Raw genomic sequence first — 24977 nt, forward strand, 5'->3', positions numbered from 1 at the left:
CAGTTTTTAATTTCTGCTTAATTTACTTAACCTCTGTGTGCTTCAATTTCCTTATATGTATAATGAATTTTTTTTCTTTTTTTGTATAATGAATTAAATAATAGTATCTACTTGTTGAATAGATTAAGTAGATAATACAACAACACATTGCTGAATAAGTGAAATGAGATTGTCCATCTTTAGCACACAGCCTAGTAAACATTGAGTACCCATTGCTCAATAAATATTAGCTTTCATTAGAACTGGCTATAAGTGCAGCTTAATGAGAAGTACTTAAAACACCTCATTCACTAAACCAACACCACTGGGCCCATTGCCAAATGTACCTTGGGGTGCTCTTTTGCTTTTTGTTGTTATTGAAGCATTTATCAGGAATCCACATGTGCATGCTAAATCACTTTAGTCATGTCCAACTCTTTGCAACCCTGTGGACTGTAGCCCACCAGGCTCCTCTGTCCATGGGATTCTCCAGGCAAGAATACTGGAGTGGGTTGCCATTTCCTTCTCCAGGGTATCTTCCCAACCCAGGAATCAAACTCAGGTCTCCTGCCTTGCAGGTAGATTCTTTACCTACTGAGCTACAAGGGAAGCCCATCTTTAGGAACAATAATATATACAACTTGCTAGGTTTGAGCTATACTTGTAGCCTAAATGCCACTTTTTGTACCACAGCCTATTGCCAGATACATAGGTCCAATCAACATGTTTTTCTCAGTCATTTTGAATATATGGTTCCTGGTTTTGGTAGCTTTCAAATCTCTCTCAGGAACCTTAATTACAGAATGACATATTTGAGAAATGCAAGCATGACCACTTCTGTAGTATGTTGGCTTTTTTGAGAGCCATTAAACAAATTATGAAAATAAATTATAATAAGCCTGCAATAATAACAAAACCCTCATTCAGGTAAATCCTACAAACTCCTTTTAACTTTGGAAGATAGATTCCTCATGCTACACTACAACAAACAAAGGTAAAAACTTGCCTTTTTAACAGTTCCAAAGGAATTTTCTTTCTTAGCAACTCTGCTCAGAAAATCGATTATACATTCTTTAAAGAACTACAGAAAAAATCAGGCTGTGGAAAATAATGATTGCTTCCTAACACTGGAGTAAGGTTTGCTATAGATTTGCTGCAGAATTAAGATCTATGTTTCCTGAAATCTTTATTGACAGTAGTGAACCAAATCAGAAGTTTTCTGAAATAATGCTTCCGGCTCTCTCAGAAATTCACCACATCAAGAAAACTCCAAAATAAAAGTTTTTAAATATCTGATAGAAGGGTTCAGACAAATGTCCCAGAACTGCCTGAGGATATTTAGAATTCATATATAATCTTAAACATATATGAACGGGGAAAGGTAGTAATAGAAACTATTCTGGTACAATCATTGAAAGTAATCATATAGTCCGTGAAAATAATAAATTGATACTAGAGCGAAAGCCAGTCAACCAAAAAAACACACAGAATAAGTGAGTGAAAAAACTTTGCAGCCTTTCGTTGCTAATGTTGTTGAATCCAGACCCCACCCTCGCTCACAGTGGTCACTCTTGGCTACTATTAAAACAACTTCATACGTGATCTACCCTTGTTTTTTGTTGTTGCTGTTGTTCTGCCTCCTTTAAATTTTTTAGAGGGAAAAAACAGTAGCCATATAACATGGTCTTGTGAGAAAACCAGAACACAAAGCCATGAAATAAAGAATTTCACTCTGTCAACCTGTTCAGCTTTCGCTAGGAGTTCAATCACTGTATTGGCTTTTATCTGTTCCACTGAGCATTTACTGAAAACGTCAGCTATTATGGACTACTACCTAGATACTTGGCCGTTTTGTTACTTCATGTTTTTCTGAAATCCTCTCAAGGATTTCAATAAAGATTTTTTTTTCTGTTCCATACCACTGCCATTAGTAAGAAAGTTTTATTTTACTTGAATGAGATAGTGAGTGAAAAGAAAGTGAAGTCGCTCAGTCGTGTCCGACTCTTTGTGACCCCATGGACTGTAGCCTACCAGGCTCCTCCGTCCATGGGATTTTCCAGGCAAAAGTACTGGAGTGGGTTGCCATTTCCTTCTCCAGATCTTCCCAACCCAGGGACTGAACCCAGGTCTCCCACATTGTAGGCAGATGCTTTACCGTGAGTAGTCCCTTATTTTCTCAGGAATATACTCCTCCTCTAATGTAGTCTGTGGCTACTGCTAAACATTTCTGTGACTTTCTCACACCTTTTTCATACCCATAACTTCTCTGTCCCTTTCATACAATGTACTTAGTATTTTAATTTGAATGTCTTGGAATCAAGGCTCATTCCTAGAGCTTGTTTAAAGTCTGTACTGCTTTTAATTTATGAGTAGTTTAAGATTATATGTGAGTTTCTCTTTGCATTGAGTTATGAAGTAAAGACTGAGATTCAAACAATGTAGTAAAAAATCTTTTAACATTTTCCTTTGATTCATCTATGTGATCCAGAGCCTCACGTGTACATCTCCGTAGAAACTTTCATTTTAGGAGAATTTTTTCAGTACCCCTAACATCTTAAATCTTAGTCACTCAGACACCACCCACCTGCCCTCTGACACCTTCTTTCTGATTGAAAGAGGCATTTATGTATATGAGTCACCTCCTGCCAGCTTCACAGGAATTTCATAAAAGCAATCTGCCTACCAGCTTGGCCTGAGGACAGAAAATCACGTTTTGTATCAATGTGAAAGCCACTCTTGCTTGTGGAAAGTCACAATAGAGAACTTTTAAGACCCTAACTCTCAGGATATTCAGCCTTAATCTATTCTCTGTAATATAAAGAGTGAACTTATAAATGCTATGCATTCAACAGTTTGGTCTCAACTTCTTCCATTTTAAATATTTTTTGTGTGTATGATACATAAATGAAAGACTAATTTATACTCAAGAAAGATTACATTTATATTATGTATATACATATATATATATATATATGTATATATATATATATATATATGGGCTTTCCAGGTGGCTCAGTGGTAAAGAGCCCACCTGCTAATGCAGGAGATGCGGGTTCAATCCCTCCGTCAGGAAGATCCCCTGGAAGAGGAAATGGCAACTCACTCCAGTATTCTTGCCTGAAGATCCCCCTAGACAGAGGATCCTGGCAGGCTACAGTCCATGGGGTCACAAAAAGAGTGGGACACAACTCAGCAACTGAACAACAACAATATATATGTGTATACAGATATATGTATATAGAAAGAACATGAATACAGGGAGAGTGTAGATGAATAAGTAAACATACTAACAAAAAACATTATCTTTTCATACCAATACAAAAATATTAGTGTGGGAAGATTTAGAAGGTTAGATTTTAACACAAGGGAGACTGATCTTAACCATTCTCAACTAGGATAGGCGTCCCCAGGTACAACCTGTGGGATGTTGTCAGACATAAGGAAACACCATACTAGGTTTTGAATGTTGCATTATTTTCTTTCTTTGGTTTCAATTCCCACCCTTTTTTAAAGTGAAGTTGAAAGTAAGTGGAACTGTCTACAATAAAACCTTAGTCACCACTTGGGTTTTCTGTGAAAGTACCAGTCGAATTGCAGAAATGAGAGTCATCTAGGTGAGGTCCAGTGCTAGGTATTTTTTTTTTAATATTGAGAATAAAAATAATAGCAATGGGAGAATTGGAAATAGTGTTTCAAACCATTCCTTATCAAAATCATGCTATCCAGAATTTGATGAAAGCAGATTTTTAGGGTTATCTGCAGTGACTAAAACCATGGTCAAAATAAAATGTTGTATTCCCTAGGTTGTTCCTAGGGCATCTAATTGTGAATGGCAAGCAAATTAACATTCACAGATTACAAATAAATATGAAACTCAAAATTATCTGAACAACTGCATGGCCATTGCTGTGCTCAGCTGACTCACGCTGGGGCATGGCCAGGGCGTGCCCAGCTCTGCCTCGTGCTGCTCACAGGACCTTCAGAGGAAGCACTCTCCTCTCAGTCCGATCAGCATTTTTATAGTGTTTCTTAGAATGTCAGTTTTATGTGATCTGTAGTAACAAACTGCCAAAACAAAGAAATTGTCATTTAGTTTTTGTCAACTTTCTGTAACTTCATTAATCGCTGAAATGTTTAAATGGAAACTAACACAAAGATTTTCCTTGTGTTTGCAAAGAGGGCCTTTCTAAAGCCCACTCTGAAAGCTGTGCATATTTTCATCTGTATTTTCAAACAGAGGAATAAAGAACAAAGTGGTTAGGAGCTTCCTTGCCACATCAGCTGTGCCTCAGTTGAGGAGTTTAGGTGTGAACTCACAGCCTCCACGTTCAGACTGTTGCTGACCCTCTGATAGTTAATGATGTTATTATGAGATTTTTACATAAGACAAACAAAAGCAGGTATAGGTCACAACTGGTCTCTTCATCTAAGGAAATTGATTTTTATAGGTCAGGGAATGACAAGTTTAACTCCTATTTGGAATTTATGATATTGGAAGGCTCTGTGGAAAAAGAACATGTTTCAAAGCTTTTTGAAAGTTTTTAATCAATCTTGCAGAAACAAGTTAAATAATTTGATTCGTAAATTCTCTCTTCCTTAGTAATAGGATGTATATATAAAATTTTTTTAAGTCACTGCAGACAGTACTGTAGAGCCTTTTGATTCTAGCCAATTCTGTCATTGACTAGACTTTCATTTTAGTTTTATGTTAAATTAGATTTATGAAGAAAAAATTTTCCACTAGGGAACTGAAGAGATGTTGTCCTGGACGCCTTCTGAGGTAGTAAGAGGATTCCCATCTAGCTCATTTATTTACATCTGAAATTGGTCACCAAGAGCAAATAACTATTTGATGACCTAAGTAGAATAAATAACCTCAGTAAAACTGAAAAAAGAAGAAAATAATGGCATCTTTCCCAAGTTTAGAGTCAACCTACCAATTATAACTCAAAATTTAAATCAAGCCTAGGATTTATTATTAGAAGAATGGTCTGAAGTCATAATGTCAGACAAATGTGACTTTAGATAGTCTGTTTAATAATTTCAAAGACTAAAGCACTGAAGTCTGTGTTCTGTGCTTTGCTTTTGTGTATGTGAATCCCCCACATCAGTCACACATCAGCCTCTGGTGTGTGTTCCCAATTTCTTTCCAAAGGAGAGACCCATGACAGAGCATTTTATTAAAAATTATATACTTAAGAATAAGAAGGGCTTCATGTAACTAGGACCCCCACTGTTGAACCTGAGCTATGAAGAGTTAAGACATAAACTTTGCAAACAAGGGTAGAAGCAGAATGATAACTAGGAAAGAAAATCTAGTCAAAGATGGCACATGTCAAGCCAACTCCATCATGGAGATTAAATGTCACCCTTCTTATAGCTGAAAGACCATGCCTAGAAGAAACCGCACAAAGGGTTAAAGGTTTAGAGCACCAGTGGAAGAGACCACCTGCTACTCATACAAATGAGTGGAACAACTGTATACTTCCAGCCTATGGAGCACTCATGGCAAAGGAATGCCTGATCCTCATGGCATCGTCTCACAGGACCCTTTATTTTTCCATTAGGAATAAGAAGCCACCTAAACTACCTCCACCTCCACCCTCATACCCAGCACAGCCCTGCTGTGACAGGACTTGGTGGGGCATTGAGCACTTCTGTATTTGATACCACATTTCACAAAAAGTGAATGGGGAATATTTTAAAGAGTATGTTAAACTTTGAGAGCAAATCTGATTTGAAGCTTACTTCTGCTTTAAGACATTTTTTGAGATATTTACAAACAACTGAAAGGCTCATTCTAAAATGGAATGGATTACCCCATCTTATTAGAGCCTGTGGGTTGAATATAAAGTCAGTAATTAAATATAAAGTCAGTAATTTATAAAGTCAGTAAAAGTTCAATATTATTAATTCATGCTTCCCATTTAACTTTTCATTAATTGTAAGTTCTTTGGCTTTTAACTAATTCAAACAGATGAATAAATGAACTTCCTGTTTACTAGATAAGCTTGAAATAATGCAAGGCTGGGAGAGCAATAGTAACAAACCACTATTTTTTTCATTAACAAATAAACAATCTAAAATCTGATGTTGAAATCTGCCAGTACTGCTTTTGATTTTCATCTTACCATTTATTTGAACCTTGTAACCTTTCATAACTTTATTCACTCAAAAAGAAGAAAAAAAATCAAGAAAGGAAGGAAATACTTCTCTTAGGTAAATTAATCAGAAATAAGTAATTTTCAGATGTCTTGTAAACTAGTTCCAGCATTTAAAGAGGCTTCTTTACTATAAAATAATTCTGGACCAAAATTCCAGAGTTTTATGAAGTAGAAGAGTTTTATGAAATGGACTGATTGGATCGGCTATGAAAGATAAAATAATGTATATGAATAGAATTGTGTTTTCCAAATTTAATTTAAAAATTAATTTTTCTTGGTTTGGTTTGATTTGGTTTGGTTTTATAAATTAACATGAATAATTTAAACTATTCTCTCTTTTCTTTTTTTTGGTAGGAATCATGTCAGTCTATAGAGCAAAGTCCTGGGGGTATGAGGGATCAGCAGTAATATGCTTATCCTCGTGATCAAAGATAGTGACCTCAGTGCAACAGTTTGAGAAATACCAGGCTTGGCCATCTCTTAAAAATTGTCCAGCTTCAGATTCTGTGATTCTCCTGTGTGATTCTCATTATTTACGATGCATTCTTAGTTCAGCCACAGGCAGAGGACTCTCTAGTCAAGTTTTGGTTGCCAAATATTTCCTGCTCTTCCCTGCTCTCTGAAGGAATGGAAAGCCTCCTCCATGAAAGAATTTCTGGATCTTTCCCCTTTCCAGTTGTAGTAATATGCCTTCCTCCACTCTGTCCACTGCTGCACAGTCCATACAGAGCTAATATTAGCACCCAAAGTAATGTGCACTTTTTAATTTTTATTATAATTTATTCCATTTTATATCTATCATTCTTTCCCTTTTAAACCACTTTATATGATATTTGTCACTTTAGTGTTACACATATGTGCATGCTAAGTTGACTCTGTGTGACCCCACGGACTGTAGCCCGCCAGGCTCCTCTGTCCATGGGATTCTCCAGGCAAGAGTACTGAAGTGGGTTGCCATTTCCTCCTCCAGGGGATCTTCCCAACCCAGTGATCAAACCGGTGTCTCTTATTTCTCCAGCATAGGCAGGCGGATTCTTTACCACTAGCGCCCCCTGGGAAGCCCCAATGTTAAACATTCTTGTGATGATTTTAAGTCTCTTTTTTTAGATTTAGGCTAAAGTATTAAAATTCTATCATGATTTTTATGTTCCAGACAGTGCTCTTTACACAGATTATATCATCCAAAACTTACAACCTTATGAAATAGGTATTGAAACACAGTGTTGTTGAAATAAGAAAATTGAGGCTTAAGGAAAGGCACTTGCCAGTGTGAAAAATTACTTAGTGTACTTGGAGCTGGGATTCAAGCCCAGGAACCTTCCCTCCAGAAACCACACTATTATCTTTCTGAATAGCCTCACAATTAAAATGTTGTCAGAAAGTCAGAGGAAGTTATCCTGGTAGCTTGACTTGGCTTGAAGTCTTTGTCAGATGTTAGACATTTCTATTTCTGGTCTCGTCGAGACAACTGGCCTTTTCTCTCTTTCCATCTTTAGAGCTTCTATTCTTTTGCTTTTAGTGCTGTTTCAAAGAAGGTGGACTGGTCCAAATAATTTTTTCTCAATTTCAGTCCCAACTTTGGCTAAAGAATTATACTTGTGCTTCAGCTCAAACTACCCTAAATTTCAATTCAGGAGCATCCATTCATTCATTTATTTATTCAACAAATATTTATGAGTACCTACTACATATCAGGCAGTGGGCAGTCTTCATACAAGGTCAAGTCCTTGCTCTCATGTTCCTTATGTTCAGTGGGAGTAGACAACAATAAACAAACATATGGTACAACATATTAGGCATGACAGTGCTGTAGAAAATAGTGTAGGGAAAAAGAGATGGGAAAGTATGGGCCTCAGGGTGGAGGTGTGTTGTTGCAAAGTTTAAAAGGATGGCCAGGGAAAGCTTCTTCAATAAGGTAATATTTGAGCAGAGACATAAATGTGAATCAAAAATGTGACTATATGGGGAAGAGAAAAAGAACAGCAAGAACAAAGGCCCACATGCCGGAAGCAGCTTAGAGTTTTTCCCTGACAATAAGAAAGCCTGTGGGCTAGAGCTGAGAAAAATGAGTTGATGCCTGAAATTGCTTGATTCATCTGTAAGTCATTCAAGAATGTCATCTGACTTTAAAAATAGAAATCGTTTCCCAGAAAACTTATTTTAGACAATATTAATATTTTTATACATTGTTTAGGACTTTAAAGTATAAAGAGACTTTTCTCAGATATTATCTCATTTTCTCCTTAAAACTTCCTGTGACTGAGTGATAAGTCTAATTTGATTATCCCAGCAACTAACATAGGACATAAAATAGAGTAGGCACTCAATGAATGTATATTGAATTAATAAGCTGACTTATGAAATCAATGGGACAACTTTTTCAACCTTACGATATTCATTTTTATTGACCACTGATTGGGTTATAATGTAGGGAAGCCTTAGAAGCTATGGTGATGTGTCAGGTCATTTGCCTCCACTGTAATATATATATATGTATTTATTTTTTGTAGTAATTTATGCTTTTCTATCTAACTCTTCCATTAGGTGCTTCAGCACTTTTTCTTGTAGTTAGTTTCCATAACTTCAAATTTATCTAATCTGCCATATTCTTGGAATTCATTTCATAAAGCTTATCAGAACCTATAATGTAAAAGTGATTCTAAGTGAGAGCATGAAACTTTTTTTAATAAGTTCAATATGATTAATTCATGCTTCCTGTTGTTTTGACTTCATCTTTTTTATTTATAGATTTACAGTTAGGTTCTAGTGGACTAAGTTGCTAAGCAAAGTATACACTTGTGTCTTTACCCTAGCTTTCACTAAAAAAAAGAAGAAAATTTATAGAGCATTTCAGTCCAAAGGAACCAAACAGGTTCCATGACATGATCTAAAGCCAGACTCAAAGTTTCCTTGTTGGGTCACACTGGACCTCGTTCCCTGGAGCACCCACAGGTTTATCTGAGCACTACTTAGCCCTCACCAAAGCAACAGCTCCTGTCCAGTGTTAATGATCTACCCACTTTGTGCAACCTAATTCCTATGTCCTCTTCATGGAAGCCATCACGTCTGTTTACTCTTTAGTGGTCCTACAAAAAAGTTCATGTTGTTCTTTCCTCTTCTGGTTGGGGAGTATCGTGGCATTACCTCCATTCATTTATTCTTTCATTCACTCAACAAGGAGCTATTTGGAGCCCACTATGTGCCAGGCATTGCTTTGGGCACTGCAGATCCAGCATCATAAAGACAGATGTCATATCTACTCTCTTAGAAAGCTAAATGAATGATTGTAGAAGGGGAGAGCCGAATGAATGATTATAAATAAATAAATACTCAGTTCAGTTCAGTCTCTCAGTCATGTCCAATTCTTTGCGACCCCATGAATCGCAGCACGCCAGGCCTCCTTGTCCTTCACCAACTCCTAGTTCTCAGAGTTTTTATAAAGTATTTACCACTTTCACTTCTTAAGCAGAACAAATAATGCTACTTAAGGGGTTTCCAACATAACTCTGCAACTGTTAAAGGAAACCTAATTTGCTCTGGAACAGTAGTACATGGGTTGAGATGTTTTAGTCCCTTCATATGGAATCCTATACCTCTCCATCCTTTTCTGCTTTGCTGCTAGAAGCAAGTATTTTAAATTACTAAGGTTTAAAAATTATGTTTATTACAACACATAAAAACCTTTTCTGTATAATTGAATGAGTGGGATACAACTTACAGTTGCCTAAAGGTGCTGAGAACTAGCTTTTATTTTTATTTCTTTTTTGAAAAAGTACATTAGCATTTTGACTATTTGGGTGTACAGCCATAAGCTAAATAGAATATGTATAACAATTTCAAATGAATGCTTAATGAGAATGGTACTTAACTTGTTTTCTGTTTTCCTACTCATATGTCATTATTTGCCAATTTCAGTCCAATAAATTTTCTAGCAAACCATCTCTCATGTGTATGATTTAGAGGTTATATAATTATGCTTTGGACTGTTTAGGTATGATCAGCGAATAATTCAAGATGATTGTGTTACTGTCTTCTCCTTGGTTTCCATAAAAAACATTGTCATTATTCTTTTACTACAATACAAACAATAAAATACATGAACATTTTGTTGGAGAATAAATGATTCACTAAGGGTTTCCCAGGAGGCTCAGTTGGTAAAGAATCTGCCTGCAATGCGGGAGACCTGGGTTCAATCCCTGGGTTGAGGAAGATCCCCTGCAGGAGGGCATGGCAATCCACCCCAGTCTTCTTGCCTGGAGAATCCCATGGACAGAGGAGCCTGGCGGACTACAGTCCATGGAGTCACAAAGCGTCAGACACGACTGAGTGACTAAGCATACAAGGTCACTTAGAAAGAAATGCACAGCACTGTAAACGTTGCTATAATACAGCCACGTGGACCATATTCCTCTTTTGTTTAAAATCCTCAGTGCTGATAACGTGTGTGTGCTCAGTCATGTCTGACTGTTTGCAACTCCATGGACTGTAGCCCACCAGGTTCCTCTGTCCATGAAATTTTCCAGGCAAGAATACTGGAGCAAGTTGCCATTTCCTTCTCCAGGGAATCTTCCCGACCCAGGGATCCAACCCACATCTCCTGTGTCTCCTGCATTGGCAAGCGGATTCTTTACCACTCAGCCATCTGAAGCCCCAGTGCTGATTAGACAACTACAAAAATGCCAAGGCTCAATTTAAAAATAACATTTAAAATTTTAGACATATGCCTGACTTTACACCAAGTGAACAACAGTAAGAAATAGAAGATGGAATTCTGTGACAGGATGATAAGGAACTTTTAAGGTTCCTTGACAGAGGAAAGGATGAAAAATTCCACTCATAGGTCTAAAACTCCACTTCTGCTGCTAGGAAAGGTATTAAGGTCATATATCCATGTTCTCATTTGATCTTCATGCCAAACCCATGAATATCTCTGATGTTTGTGTGTATGTGTACTTAGAACGAGAGATACAGGAGCTTATATTGGTAATTAGCTGCCTAATTGTTTTTGTTTACTTTAGCAGATCTAGCTACATTATACATATTTATATTATAATTAGTATTTGGTTGATTAGGAAAATATTAACTCTAAAATTCTGTGCTGAAACATACTTTTGCCTATTGCTAAAAAACCATATTAAACACTAAAATTTCTTTCCCAGCCTTAATTTGGTCGCCAACTACTTTTGTTAACTATCAAAAGATAAAATAAGTCAAAATATAATTTAGGAAGCCCAGATAAGAAACAAAAAGCTAGCAGATAATTCTCCAAAGAATGTCACACATGTAATGAGTCCTAACATAAATCTCCATATAAAACTCTTTTGCAGTTATTTTAAAAAATTTTGTCTTTTAGATTTGCTTTAATTGATATGTTCATTCTGTTAAAGAAATTTGGAGAAAATCCAAAGATATATAAAATCTCCCATTTCACTCAGTTCTCAGACCCCTGTTTCTTTAAATTAGATCTTTTTTGCTGTTTTTTTCTGCCTTCAACTAGATGTTTTAATGCCTGTAACTGCTTTTGGCTTTATAGAACAAAGCTTTGAAAAACTAAGTTAGTGGGGTAACATAGAGATTCAAATTTGGAAAAATAATTTTGGAAATAGTCAAATTTTTGTGTTCAATTGTATTCAAATACAATTTTCTTATAATGTTTATTGGATATTATGTTCTCTATAATACTTTTATTTGCTGTAGTTTAGTTGCTATGTCCAGTCCAACTCTTTTGTGATCCCATTGTCTGTAGCCCACCAGGCTCCTCTGTCAATGGGATTTCCCAGGCAAGAATACTGGAGTGGGTTACCATTTCCTTCTCCAGGGAATCTTCCCAACCCAGGACTGAACCCAAGTCTCCACATTGACAGGCAGATTTTTTACCACTGAGCCACCAGGGAAGCCCAATACTTTTATAAGCATTTTCAGATTTGCTCAGAAATTGTTTTGCTTGGTAAGAGTAAGCAGAATTATTTTCCACTGAGGAAATGGTTACTTTATTGCTATATAAATATGTATTGATACATAGAGCAGAATTTATATTAGACAAAAAAGTAAACAATCTGAATGTACAACAGTAGTATAAAATGGTTAAATAAATTATAGTATATGCATTTGATGTAATATTCAACATCCATTAAAATCAATAGATTAAAAACTTTGCATTTGAATGGTTAAAGTGATGAGAGAAAGCTCGTGATATACTGTTAAATGGAAAAGGCAAAATTCAAAACTATATTTTTAATTATAATTGGTACAGTTCTAATTTTTACTTTATGGCTCTAATTTCACTTATCTATACATCTGTATATCTAAGTATAAGTTTTTTTTGTTGCTTTAGTCTCTAAGTCATGTCCAACTCTTTGCAACCTTGTGGATGGTAGACTCCCAGGCCACTCTGTCCATGGGATTTCCCAGGGAAGAATACTAGAATGGGTTGCAATTTCCTCCTCCACGGGATCTTCCTGATCCAGGGATTGAACCTGGTCTTCTGCACTGGCAGGTCGATTCTTTACCACTGAGCCACTAGGGAAGCTTACGAAATGTGTGTATGGGTGTGTGTGTGTATTTGTGTTTGTGTGTGTGTGTATATATATATATATATATATATATATATATATATATATATACCTATTTGATTGTGGTAAAAAAACAGAGAACACAAAGAAGACATACAGATAGCCAGCACACACAGAAAAAGATGTTAAGCATCACTAATCATCAGGGAAATACAAAAACTACAATGAGATATCACTTCAGAATAGCTAAGAAAAGGACAAGAAATAACAAGTGCTGGAAAGGATGTGGATAAAAAAGAACTCCTGTATACTGTTGGTGTGGTTTTAAATTGGTGCAGCCACTATGGAAAACAGTATAAACCTTCCTCAAAAAATTAAAAATAAAACTACCATATCTCACAGCAATTTCACTTTTGAGTATCTACCCAAAGAAAGCAAAATCACTAATTAAAAAACCCTATTTTCATTGTAGTATTATTTATAACAGCCAAGATACAGAAGCAAGCTAAGGTCCATCAATATATGAATGGATAAAGATGTAGTATGTATATACAGTAGAATATTTGCCATTTAAAAAAAGAGTGAAATCTTGCCATGGGACATCATGGATGGGTCTAGAGGGTATTATGCTCAGTGAAGTAAATAAACAGAGAAAGATAAATACCATATGATCTCACTTATATGTAGAATCTAAAAAACAAACAAAACAAAACAAAAACAGACTCGTAGATATGGAGAACAAATGGGTGGTTCCCAAAAAGAAGAAATTTGGGGAAATGAGTGAAATTAAAGTAATAGGTAAGTGAAATTAAGAGTACAAACTGCTGATTACAAAATAATTAAGTCATGGGGATGTAATTTATATACATATGCATAAGAAATATGGTCAGTAATACTGTAATGACTTTGTATGGGCACAGATGATTCCTAGACTTCAGGTTTGATCATTTCATAATGTATTTAAATGTCAAATTAATATTTTATATTCCTGAAGCTAACATAATATTGTTTGTCAGCTGTATTTAAAATAAAAAGTAAGTAGATGAGAGGTACACAATATATAGATAGATACAGTTATCAATAATATAATGCACATAATTACATTAACATGTAATATATTGCTGATAATTATATGAACACCTAATATTTTATGCCACTTTTTAAAAAGTTTATCAGACATTCCTGCATATATTACATCTTCTACATTCCTCATTACAGTTCTATGAACTATGTAATTGTCTCCACTTTAACAAATGAAGGGTAAAGTTCAGATAGATTTGTATTATCTATCACTAACGATAACAACAACAAATTAGTAGTAGTAATTGTAGCAGCAGCAATAAGAGAGGAGTGGCAACTAGTAATTGTTGAACACATGCAGTTGTGAGAGGGTCTCTGAATAAAATGAGTATCTGTTTATCCTCTCAAAAGATTCAGGTCATGAGCCTGAGGGGGCAGGGCTTCCAGGTATCAGAAACTAAGAAGAGATTCCGTTGTGTCCAGCTGTCCTATGGGAGGGTAGGAAAAGATTTCGTGTGGTACAGTAAAAAGAGTACCTAACTTGGAATCAGGTGATCTGTATCCTTAATCTAGGACATACCACTGATTTTATCTGTGAAAATAGGTAAATCATTTTCCTGATTTTCTTCATGTATAAAAGAAGTATTAACTAAGATCCTTTACAAGTGTACCATTTAGAGTTACTTTTTGCTTCCTTTAGGTGGGCACTGAACTACCATAGTCCGGGGAAGGGGAAGACGAGGAAAAGAATGTGAATTTGAATAAGAATGAGAAAGAAAAGGAGAAAGAGAAGTCCATTAAATACTCATAGCATGATACTTTATACGATATAATAATTAAACCTCAAAATAGCTTTACCTGTCATTAGTACAAAGTTTGTTTATCTGTTTTCCAATGAAAGGGCAAATTAGAAATTTACTTTACCATGATACCCATTTTTGAAGAATAATCACTATCTTTGGGGAATCTAAGACTTACAGATTAAAAAGAATTGGATTTTGAAGACCAAAGAGGTATCTGAAAAACAACTGTTTCTTTCAATATATGTTTTTACATAATTTCACTTTAAAAGAATGTCTTTTTTTTTTTTTGACAGTTGGTGAATTACATCCCCTAAAGGGTAAAATGAGATGTATTTTATGTATTAGATACTAATTCCTTCGAACATGAAGAATAAACTTTTCATTTAACTTTCTTTTTCTAACTGACACATTTTGCTGATTTACTGCATCTAAAGAATAAATATATGAGTATGTAATTATGTAATCTCAGAACCATCTTGCTAAGTTGTAAGGTGGTAAAAAAACTACTTTCCATCATTTAATTCTCTCATGCCTAAAGAAGTATTTTTCCTTTTGACTGCTAAAGGAAGATATCTTCTCAAAGCCATTCTCTACCTGATACATTTTTTTAATTATGTATTTCAGGCCCTGCTTGATACTCAGAATCTTTTGCGTGCACAAATCACAAATTTTACTTTCAACCTGGGATTTTCAGGGAAATTTTACCATACAGGTAAGACAGAGATTAACCATCCCCATAGTTGGCCTCTCTGACCACTCTCTTTAAAACTGTGACCCCCTCCTCTTCACACCTTCTTATGTCTCTCCACTACTTTATTTTCTTCATATTACTCAATTTCATTTAACTTATTTTTTCACCTTTACAAATGTTAATAGCTTGAAAGTTTATTCACCATGTTATTATTTAATGGCCTTTTCTCTATTGAGCTATAATTTACATATATAAAACTGTATAAGCAATAAGTATAGTGCTCAATGAATTTCACAAAGTGTACAGAGCTAATGCACCCAGATCAAGAAAGAGGTGCTACCAGAATCTACACACCCTCTCCCTTGTGCTGCTTTATAGTCATTAGCTTCCCACCAAGAAAACCACTATCCTGACTTCTAATATCATAAATTAGTTTGCCTGGCTTTAAGCTGTGTATAAAAAGAATCATATAAATGGACTCGTCTATGTATAGCTTGTTTTGTCTAACATTATTTTGGTTTTGCAGACATTACTGTGCAGGGTTGTATTTCTTTCAACTTTATTGTTCTGTAGTATTTCACTGTTTGAATTTAACAAAATTTCTTTATTCCATTCTGTTCCAATGTGGATGGTTGGGTTGTTTTCAATCTTAGCCTTTCTTTTTTTGAATAGTCATGTTAAGAACTTTTTAAACACAACTATTGTTAAAAATAGTTGTCCTTCAGAGGACATAAATATTTATTTCTGTTGTTTATCAACCAGTAGAATTGCTGGCTATATGGTATACTTATGATCAGCTTTAGCAGAAAATGCCACACACTTTTTCAAAGTGGTGATATCAATTTATATTTCCAATACTATATGAGTTTTCTTGTTGTTTTATATTCCTCCAAGTATTTAATATTATTAATATTTATCTTATTATTTTAGCCCTTCTGGTGCACATGTAGTGATACCATATTATGGCTTGAATGTACATTTCACTGACAAGTAGTAAAACTGAGTTTCTTTCATGTTTTTATTGACCATTTGTATCTCTTCTGTTTTGAAATATCTTAGTACTTTTATTGGGTTGTCTGCTTTTACTTATTGACTTGTAGAAATTCTTTATATATTCTTAATGACCTCTTTGTCAGTTATATGTATTGCAAATATTTTCTCCTGATGTGTGGTTTATCAATTTTACATTCCTACTGATACTTTTTGATGAACAAAATGTAGTCCAATTTATCTTTTTTTCCTTTTTGTGTCTTTTTAAAGACATTTTTGCATGTCAAAAAATCATGCAAATATGTCCCTACATTCTTAAAAGGTATGCATCTGAGATCCATCTAGAATTGATTTTTGTGTATGTGTGAGATAAGGGTCAAGATACCTGCTTTGTGAGCTAGTGTTGTTTTCTAATTAATTTGAAGACACTTGTTGTAATTTCAGGGTGAGGGTTCTACTCCACAACAAAAAGAATAGAAAGAAACCTTCTTTTTTTCATAAAGATGTCTAATTGGTACCAAGTATTGAAAAGACCATCCTTTTTTCACTGCACTATGGTGTCATCATTGTAATAAATTAGATGACCATAGATGTGTGGACTCTGTTTCTGGACTTTCCTTCTCATTGGTTCTATTTGTGTCATCATGCTGTCTTATTTACTATAACTCTATAGTTGATACTAATTGGTTCAGTTCAGTCACTCAGTCATGTCCGACTCTTTGCGACCCCATAGACTGCAGCACTCCAGGCTTCCCTGTCCATCACCAACTTCGGGAGCTTGCTCAAATTCATGTCCATCAAGTTGGTGATGCCATCCAACCATCTCATCCTCTGTCATCCCCTTCTCCTCCTGCCTTCAATCTTTCCCAGCATCAGGGTCTTTTCCAATGAGTCAGTTTTTTGTATCAGGTGGTCAAAGCATCAAAGTTGATACTAATATCTGCTATTTAAGTCCTCTAAGTTTGTTCATCATCTTCAAGATTGCCTTGGCTATTCTTGGCCTTTTGCATTTTTCTATAAATTTTTAAATTAGCTTACCATATCCAAAAAGATCCTCATTAGAATTATTATTTTATTGTTGCTGCTGCTGTTGTTTTGTCCAGTCACTAAGTCCTGTCCTACTCTTTGCAACCCCAGGGACTGTAGCACACCAGGCTCCTCTGTCATTGACTGTCTCCCAGAGATTGCTCAAATTCATGTCAATTGAGTCAATGATACTGTCTGAACCATCTTATCCTCTGTAGCCCTGTTGTTCTTTTGCCTTCAACCTTTCCCAGCATCAGGGTCTTTTTCAGTGAGCCACCTTTTCACATCAGGTGGCCAAAGTATTGGAGCTTCCATTTCAGCAAGTTCTTCCAATGAATATTCAAAGTTGATTTCCTTTAGTATTGACCAGTTTGATCTCCTTGCAGTCCAAGGGACTCTCAAGAGTCTTCTGTAGCACCGCAATTCGAAAGCATCAATTCTTCAGCGCTCAGCCTTCTTTATGGTCCAACTCTCACATCCATACATGACTACTGAGAAAATCATAGCTTTGACTACACAGACCTTTGCTGACAAAGTGATGTCTCTGCTTTTTAATATGCTGTTTGTCAGCTTTCCTTCCAAGAAGCAAGCATCTTTTAATTTCATGGCTGCAGTCATTGTCCACAGCTATCTTGGAACCCAAGAAAGGAAACTCGCACTGCTTCTGCTTTTTCCCCATCTGTTTGCCATGAAATGATGGAATCGGATGCCATATTAGTTTTTTAATGTTGAGTTTCAGGCCAGCTTTTTCACTCTCCTCTTTCACCCTCATCTAGAGGCTTTTTAGCTCCTCTTCACTTTCTGCCATTAGAATGGTATCGTGTGCATATCTGAGGTGGTTGATATTTCTCCTGGAATCAAATTTCAGCTTGTGATTCGTCCAGCCCAGCATTTCTCATGAAGTACTCTGCGTACAACTTAAATAAGCAGGGTGACAATATACAGCTTTATCACCCTGTAGAATTTTTATTGAAATTACATTAAATCTGTTAATTAATTTGGGGAGAATTGTTGTACTAAACATTGAGTCTTCCTATGCTTGAACATGTTTGTGCTCAGTGTATGCTCAGTCATGTCTGACTCTCTGCCACCCCAAGGACTGTAGCCTGCCAGGCTCCTCTATCCATGGAATTTTCCAGGCAAGAATATTGGAGTGGGTTGCCAGTTCCTACTTCAAGGGATCTTTCTGACCCAGGGATCAAACCCGAGTCTCTCGCGTCTCCTGCAAATTGGCAGGCAAATTCTTTTCCAACTGGGAAGAACTCATATTTAGGTCCTCTTTAATTATACTTGACAAAGCTTTGCTATTTTTCTATTTATTCCTTGGTGAGTTTTTTGATGCAATAATTAATGGTGTCTTTTTTAAAGTTTTTTCCCCGTTTCTCTGTTAATATGTAAAAGTAAAATTGATTTTGTGTGCTGATATTAATATTCAGCAGCCTTGCTACACTCACTTATTAATTCTATACTTTCAAGATTCCTTTGGATTTTCTACCTATTCAATCATACAATTTTTGGATAGTAAAAATTTTATTTCTTCCTTTCTGAGCTTTATGAAATCTTTTTTCTTTTCCTTGCCTACTGCATTAGCTTGGATGTCCAGTAAATATTAAATAAACATGGTGATAACAATGCTCGTGTCCTGTTCCTGACCTCAGGGGAAACCCTTAAGTAGTTTTGTTCCTGTTCTTGAGAGGAATTCTTTCAATAGACAATTTCAAAGCAATTAGCTATGCTGTGAAGACAATTTCAAAGCAATTTCTTTATTAGCTTAAGGAAGATCCCTTCTGTTCTTAGATTGCTAAATGTATGGATGTTGAATGTACTTTATTTGTAAATTATCTGTTATCATTCCTCACTAAAATGATCACTCTACAAACGCTTTATTGTTGTAACACCAACAAGCAGAACAGTGCCTATTGAAAAAAAATGAGTTAATGAATAAAGGATTGGGTGAAAATAAAATTACCTTTCTTTTCACCATTAGTATTTATAAGGAACAAGGTCAGAGAATAAAATTTGACCATGTTGTGTTGTGAAAGAAAATCACCCTAAACATTAAGAATAACTAAAAACTTCTATCCCAAACATAATAGAAATACATGGAAACATTCCTGGCAACTAAGTTTTTTTTGTCCAATGCTGATACTAGAGAACGACTCTCACCAGCTGCTCCCCTTCATTTCTGTTTCTGAGAGACTCACCTCTTCCCTTCTTGGGTTCTCCCAAACAGCTCACAGTACGTGTGCTCTCTCTCTAAGCCAAGGAGAGTAGAGCACAGGAGGAAGGAAGCTAAGGAGAAAGCTTGACAGAGTTTTCTGTAAGATCTGAAAGTTCCCACAAAACTTAGCTCGGGTTGTCTAAAACCAGTAAAATCAGTTTTCAGTGGGAACAGATATAATATTTAATAATCTGAATCCTTTGAAAATTGGATATTGTAAAGTTTAATTGAATTACAGTGTCTTCCTTTCTAAATGAGTAACTCCTTTAAAATTCTATTTTATTCAGTCTTGAAGGGAAGAAGAAAAACAGCACGATCATACTAGTAAGTTTTATTTTAGGAAAGGGTTTCATCTTATTTGGCTTAGTTTAGTTTTTGAAAGATTTGTGCATTTTGTGAAAGATAAAGAGATGAAAGAATAAAAATTATAATTCCCTTTTAGTGAGAAATACCATATTCTAGGTACTTAACTAAGCACTTTTCATGTAACTTTTCATTGAATTCTAGGAATTAAAGAATGTGTTATCTTGTTTTCTAGATAATAACATAGAAACTTAGAGGGGCCCAAGGTTATATAGCGAATTAAGTGTAAAAAAAAAAATACTCTTAAATTTAGTCAGAGCCCAAGTCTTATATATTAGGAAAAAATGGATTTTTATTATTTAATTGGCAATCCTTGATTAAGGAAGCTGAGTGGCAAAAGGTGCCTTCCCCTTATCTATAGGCTCTTCAGGTTTGTATATTTTTCCAAATCACCAAGAACCAATCAGTTCAGTTCAGTTGCTCAGTCGTGTCCAACTCTTTGCAACCCCATGCCAGGCCTCCCTGTCCATCACCAATTCCTGGAGTTTACCCAAACTCATGTCCATTGAGTCAGTGATGCCATCCAACCATCTCATCCTCTGTCATCCCCTTCTCCTTCCACCTTCGATCTTTCCCAGCATCAGGGTCTTTTCAAATGAGTCAGTTCTTCGCATCAGGTGGCCAAAGTATTGGAGTTTCAGCTTCAGCATCAGTCCTTCCAATGAATATTCAGGACTGATTTCCTTTAGGATGGACTGGTTGGATCTCCTTGCAGTCCGAGGGACTCTCAAGAGTCTTCTCTAACACCACAGTTCAAAAGCATCAATTCTTCAGCACTCAGCTTTCTTTACAGTCCAACTCTCACATCCATACATGACTACTGGAAAAACCATAGCTTTGACTAGATGGACCTTTGTTGGCAAAGTAATGTCTCTGCTTTTTAATAAGCTATCTAGGTTGGTCATAACTTTTCTTCCAAGGAGCAAGCATCTTTTAATTTCATGGCTGCAGTAACCATCTGAAATAGTGTTGCAGATGAGAACCAATAGTGTTTGTAAATTTTAATTATATCAGAGAATTAATTAACAATGTGAAGAGCAAAGTTATATAAATTAGAAAATGCTCATCTTATCTCTAAACTCCACATTTGGTCCATGAATGATGGTTAAGAGTCCTGAATTTGGAGTTGTGTAATCTGGGTTAGAATTAAGATTCTGAATTCAGGTTCTATCCTGTATTTCCATTGACTTGTGGCAAATTATATCGCCTTTCCAAATATCAATTTCCTTATCTGTAAAATGGAGTTAGTGGCTTCAGGTACAGAGTTCTAGTGAGAATTAAATGAGACAATACTTGAAAAACAGTTAAGATAGTCTCAATCAATGATAGTTTTTAGTATAATATCACAGTAGGAAATACAACAGAAAAAATATTGAAGAGACATCAGTTATTTAAATAGATACATAATAAAATAATAATTTACATTAACTATAAGATTTCAGTGTAGTTTTGTAACAACTTAAGAATGACACTTAAAATTGAGGAATTTGACTTGAGTTCTTCTCTCTCCAGTTCTGACAAAAGTTGGTAAAGTGGAGAAATAAAGGAGTGACAAGAAGCCAGGATAATCAAACCAGGAATAACTATGTTTCAACTGTTTTTTATCATAATGTTTGAAGTATTAGGCAACAGATACTTACTCTCAATATAATTAATTCTGATGTAAAACATCAGCAAAGTACAATTAAAGGAAATCAGATAAGGGAGAGCTGTAAAGAAAAAAGGAAGGGCCTACAGTTATGCCTGCTATGAATTTACATAAGCCTATCAGAGGGGCCCTCTATGATGCTCAGAAAAGGACAACAAATGCCTGAGCAATCTTTCCAAAGAATTCTGAAATCTGTTGCACTGTCCTCATATATAAACTTTGAGTAAAGGCCAACTAGAAAAATGAATAAAGAGGAGAGAAGAAGAAAGATAGGGAAAGGTAGGAACTATAGGAGACAGAGAATAGAGCTTAAAAGTAGTTGGAGGGGTGGCTTTATTCATAAACTAGGAAATCTCAGCTCACTTTTCCCAGAGGAGGTGGAAATCAGCAATGAACTGATTACTAGGAAACCCTAAGAGAAATCTACTTATTTTCAGTATGCGAAAGTAAAACTGCAACAAGTAATTGACTTGTAATCTTAACTAATAGGGTGTGCTGAGGACATGCAAAATGTTAAGCAAGAGGAGAGTACATAAGTAGAGACATTTAACTGCAGGGAAACCAAGAGCATCATCCTTATGTCAGAAAAAAAAGAAAAACATATTTAAGCATCACCAGTCACACTTAGCAAATGTCTCTTTCCCAGGGCCACCTTATTTATTACCTAAAAGGTAGCAGGACACAAGACTTTGCCATGACTGGGGTCATCAGATTTCTATGCCCCTGACTGTATCTTACTATTCTTTCGCATTCCTTTCTAGAAGGCTTCTCAGAGCTTAGAAGCCCCAAGAATGCCTGGTGTGGGTGACTCATTAATCAAGCAATTACTTAATATAATGGCTTGATCAGTTCTTAAATTCTTAAATACAATGTCCCCTCTGTCACATAACACTCTGGTGAGCCTCCGCCCCCCATACAGTACAGTAGTGAAAAAAAGAAAAAACTCTAGGAGACACGTAGAAGATGCAAGAACAGGAGCAACAAATACCGGAGGGAAGGACACGGGCATTTACAATTACCCAGTATGTGCCTGGACTATGCAGACACTTTCTCACAGAAGGAATAAAATAGGTATTGCTGTCCATATTTTTGCCTACATGAACACCAACATTAAAGGGGTTCTATGACTTGCCCACAGCCACACAGCTCAAATGTGTTGGAACCTAGAAATAAACTAAAAAGCTTCTAACTCCAAAGGCTGTACTTGTTCAACTCTACTGACATGAGTAACAAGAGTAACATGAGTAGTATGCTAAAGAGAATAAAATAAGGAAACTAAAACAGATTCGATTTAAATATGCCCTTTACACAGAGAGCAAGATTTCCCTCACATCAGCAGAGTACTTAAGCATATGAAAGTGAAATTGAAGACTGTCCTTATTGAAAGATTATGTTATTACACCCATTCTATATCACTAATCCTGTTCCTTCTGCATACATTAGAACAAGCATGCAGCCTCGTAGTACATCTTTATCTTTGGTCTTTTTAATTGCCTAATAAATCATAAGATCTAACTGATCCTTTTCCTGCCAGTAGGCGCTACCTTCATTCTTTCAGAAAATTAAATGAAAGAGGGGTGGTAACAAGCAGTAGGCTTGGTTGGCTGTGCTGGAGGAGCAGTCTGTCCTCCACCGTTAGCCTCTAGAGACCCATCAGAATCAGTCACATAAGAACTGCTATTGAAAATATGAGGACATTTTTCTCCATGCAGAAGGGACATCATTTGAAGAATCTACTGTTCTAGGACCTTACTGAATTGAGTGTCATCGCTGAAATTAAAGTGTGACTGCATAATTTTGTGATGATTAACATCATCTTATGAGATGCCAGGACAGACAACTTACACTGCTCTCATTTATGCTTTAGTAAAGAAACTCTGCCTGGAGAAGTATAAAAAGAGACTCCTACGCCCTCATATAAATTAGAGAACTCTTTCATTTCCCACACGCAACTAAATCGCAGATCAGAGAAAATGAAGGAAATAAAATAAGCCCAAATATGAAATTCAGAAGAACAACAAAGCTGACTCTCAAGGAAATAGAGGTTTCTTGATGGAAAGTTTGCTTCCAAGAACTTGAAAGAAAGGACAAGCATGACAAACATGAGTCCCAGCAAGGAGCACAGTGATTCTTGGGCTGTTTTGCGATGACTTCATTTCTCAGCTTCTTTCCATCACCATCTTTCTTTTTTTTTTCTTTCCTTCAGTTTTCTCTAGTTTTTTCAATAACAATTCCCACATTTCCCTTTTTCTCCCTTGTATGCATTAGTATAAAAGGCAGAGGAAACAGAGATCAAATTGCCAACATCCGTGTCATCAAAAAAGCAAGAGAGTTCCAGAAAAACATCTATTTCTGCTTTATTGACTATGCCAAGGCCTTTGACTGTGTGGATCACAATAAACTGTGGAAAATTCTGAAAGAGACGGGAATACCAGACCCCCTGACCTGCCTCTTGAGAAACCTGTATGAAGGTCAGGAAGCAACAGTTAGAACTGGACATGGAACAACAGACTTGTTCCAAATAGGAAAAGGAGTACATCAAGGCTGTATATTGTTACCCTGCTCATTTAACTTATATGCAGAGTACATCATGAGAAACACTGGGCTGGAAGAAGCACAAGCTGGAATCTAGATTGCCAGGAGAAATATCAATAACTTCAGATATACAGATGACACCACCCTTATGGCAGAAAGTGAAGAAGAACTAAAGAGCCTCTTGATGAAAGTGAACGAGGAGAGTGAAAAAGTTGGCTTAAAGCTCAACATTTAGAAAACTAAGATCATAGCATCTGGTCCCATCACTTCATGGCAAATAGATCGGGAAACAGTGGCTGACTTTATTTTGGGGGGCTCCAAAATCACTGCTGATGGTGATTGCAGCCATGAAATTAAAAGACGCTTACTCCTTGGAAGGAAAGTTATGACCAACCTAGATAGCATATTAAAAAGCAGAGACATTACTTTGTCAACAAAGGTCCATCTAGTCAAGGCTATGGTTTTTCCAGTAGTCATGTATGGATGTGAGAGTTGGACTATAAAGAAGGCTGAACACCGAAGAACTGATGCTTTTGAACTATGGTGCTGGAGAAGACTCTTAAGAGTCCCATGGACTGCAAGGAGATCCAACCAGTCCATCCTAAAGGAGATCAGTCCTGGGTGTTCATTGGAAGGACTGATGTTGAAGCTGAAACTCCAATACTTTGGCCACCTGATGCGAAGAACTGACTCATTAGAAAAGACCCTGATTCTGGGAAAGATTGAGGGCAGGAGTAGAAGGGGACGACAGAGGATGAGATGGTTGGGTGGCATCACCAACTCCATGGACATGAGTTTGGGTAAACTCCGGCAGTTGGTAATGGACAAGGAGGCCTGGTGTGCTGCAGTTCATGGGGTCCCAAAGAGTTGGACACAACTGAGCGACTGAACTGAACTGAACTGAACTGATTCACAAATGTAAAGAGTAACCCAGATAAATTATGGAATTATGTTGTTGGCAGTGTTGTGTAACAACCCATGTCAGAGTGATCTAAATACTATTAGAGCTCCACAACACATTTCCC

General features: G+C 36.2%; 1 protein-coding gene across 1 annotated transcript in view; it reads left to right on the top strand.

The window, feature by feature from the left end:
* Positions 1 to 24977, top strand: part of LOC145504500 (bifunctional heparan sulfate N-deacetylase/N-sulfotransferase 3) — a 179151-nt gene that overhangs the window by 46207 nt on the left and 107967 nt on the right. Inside the window, exon 3 of the mRNA XM_081485496.1 lies at positions 15103 to 15190. Within this exon, the coding sequence (XP_081341622.1) occupies positions 15103 to 15190 (88 nt within the window). The remainder of the gene's footprint in view (positions 1 to 15102; positions 15191 to 24977) is intronic.

The sequence above is a fragment of the Giraffa tippelskirchi genome, chromosome 1 (genome assembly GCF_054371585.1).
Source record: "Giraffa tippelskirchi isolate mGirTip1 chromosome 1, T2T-mGirTip1v1.2.pri, whole genome shotgun sequence".
Lineage (NCBI taxonomy): Eukaryota > Metazoa > Chordata > Mammalia > Artiodactyla > Giraffidae > Giraffa > Giraffa tippelskirchi.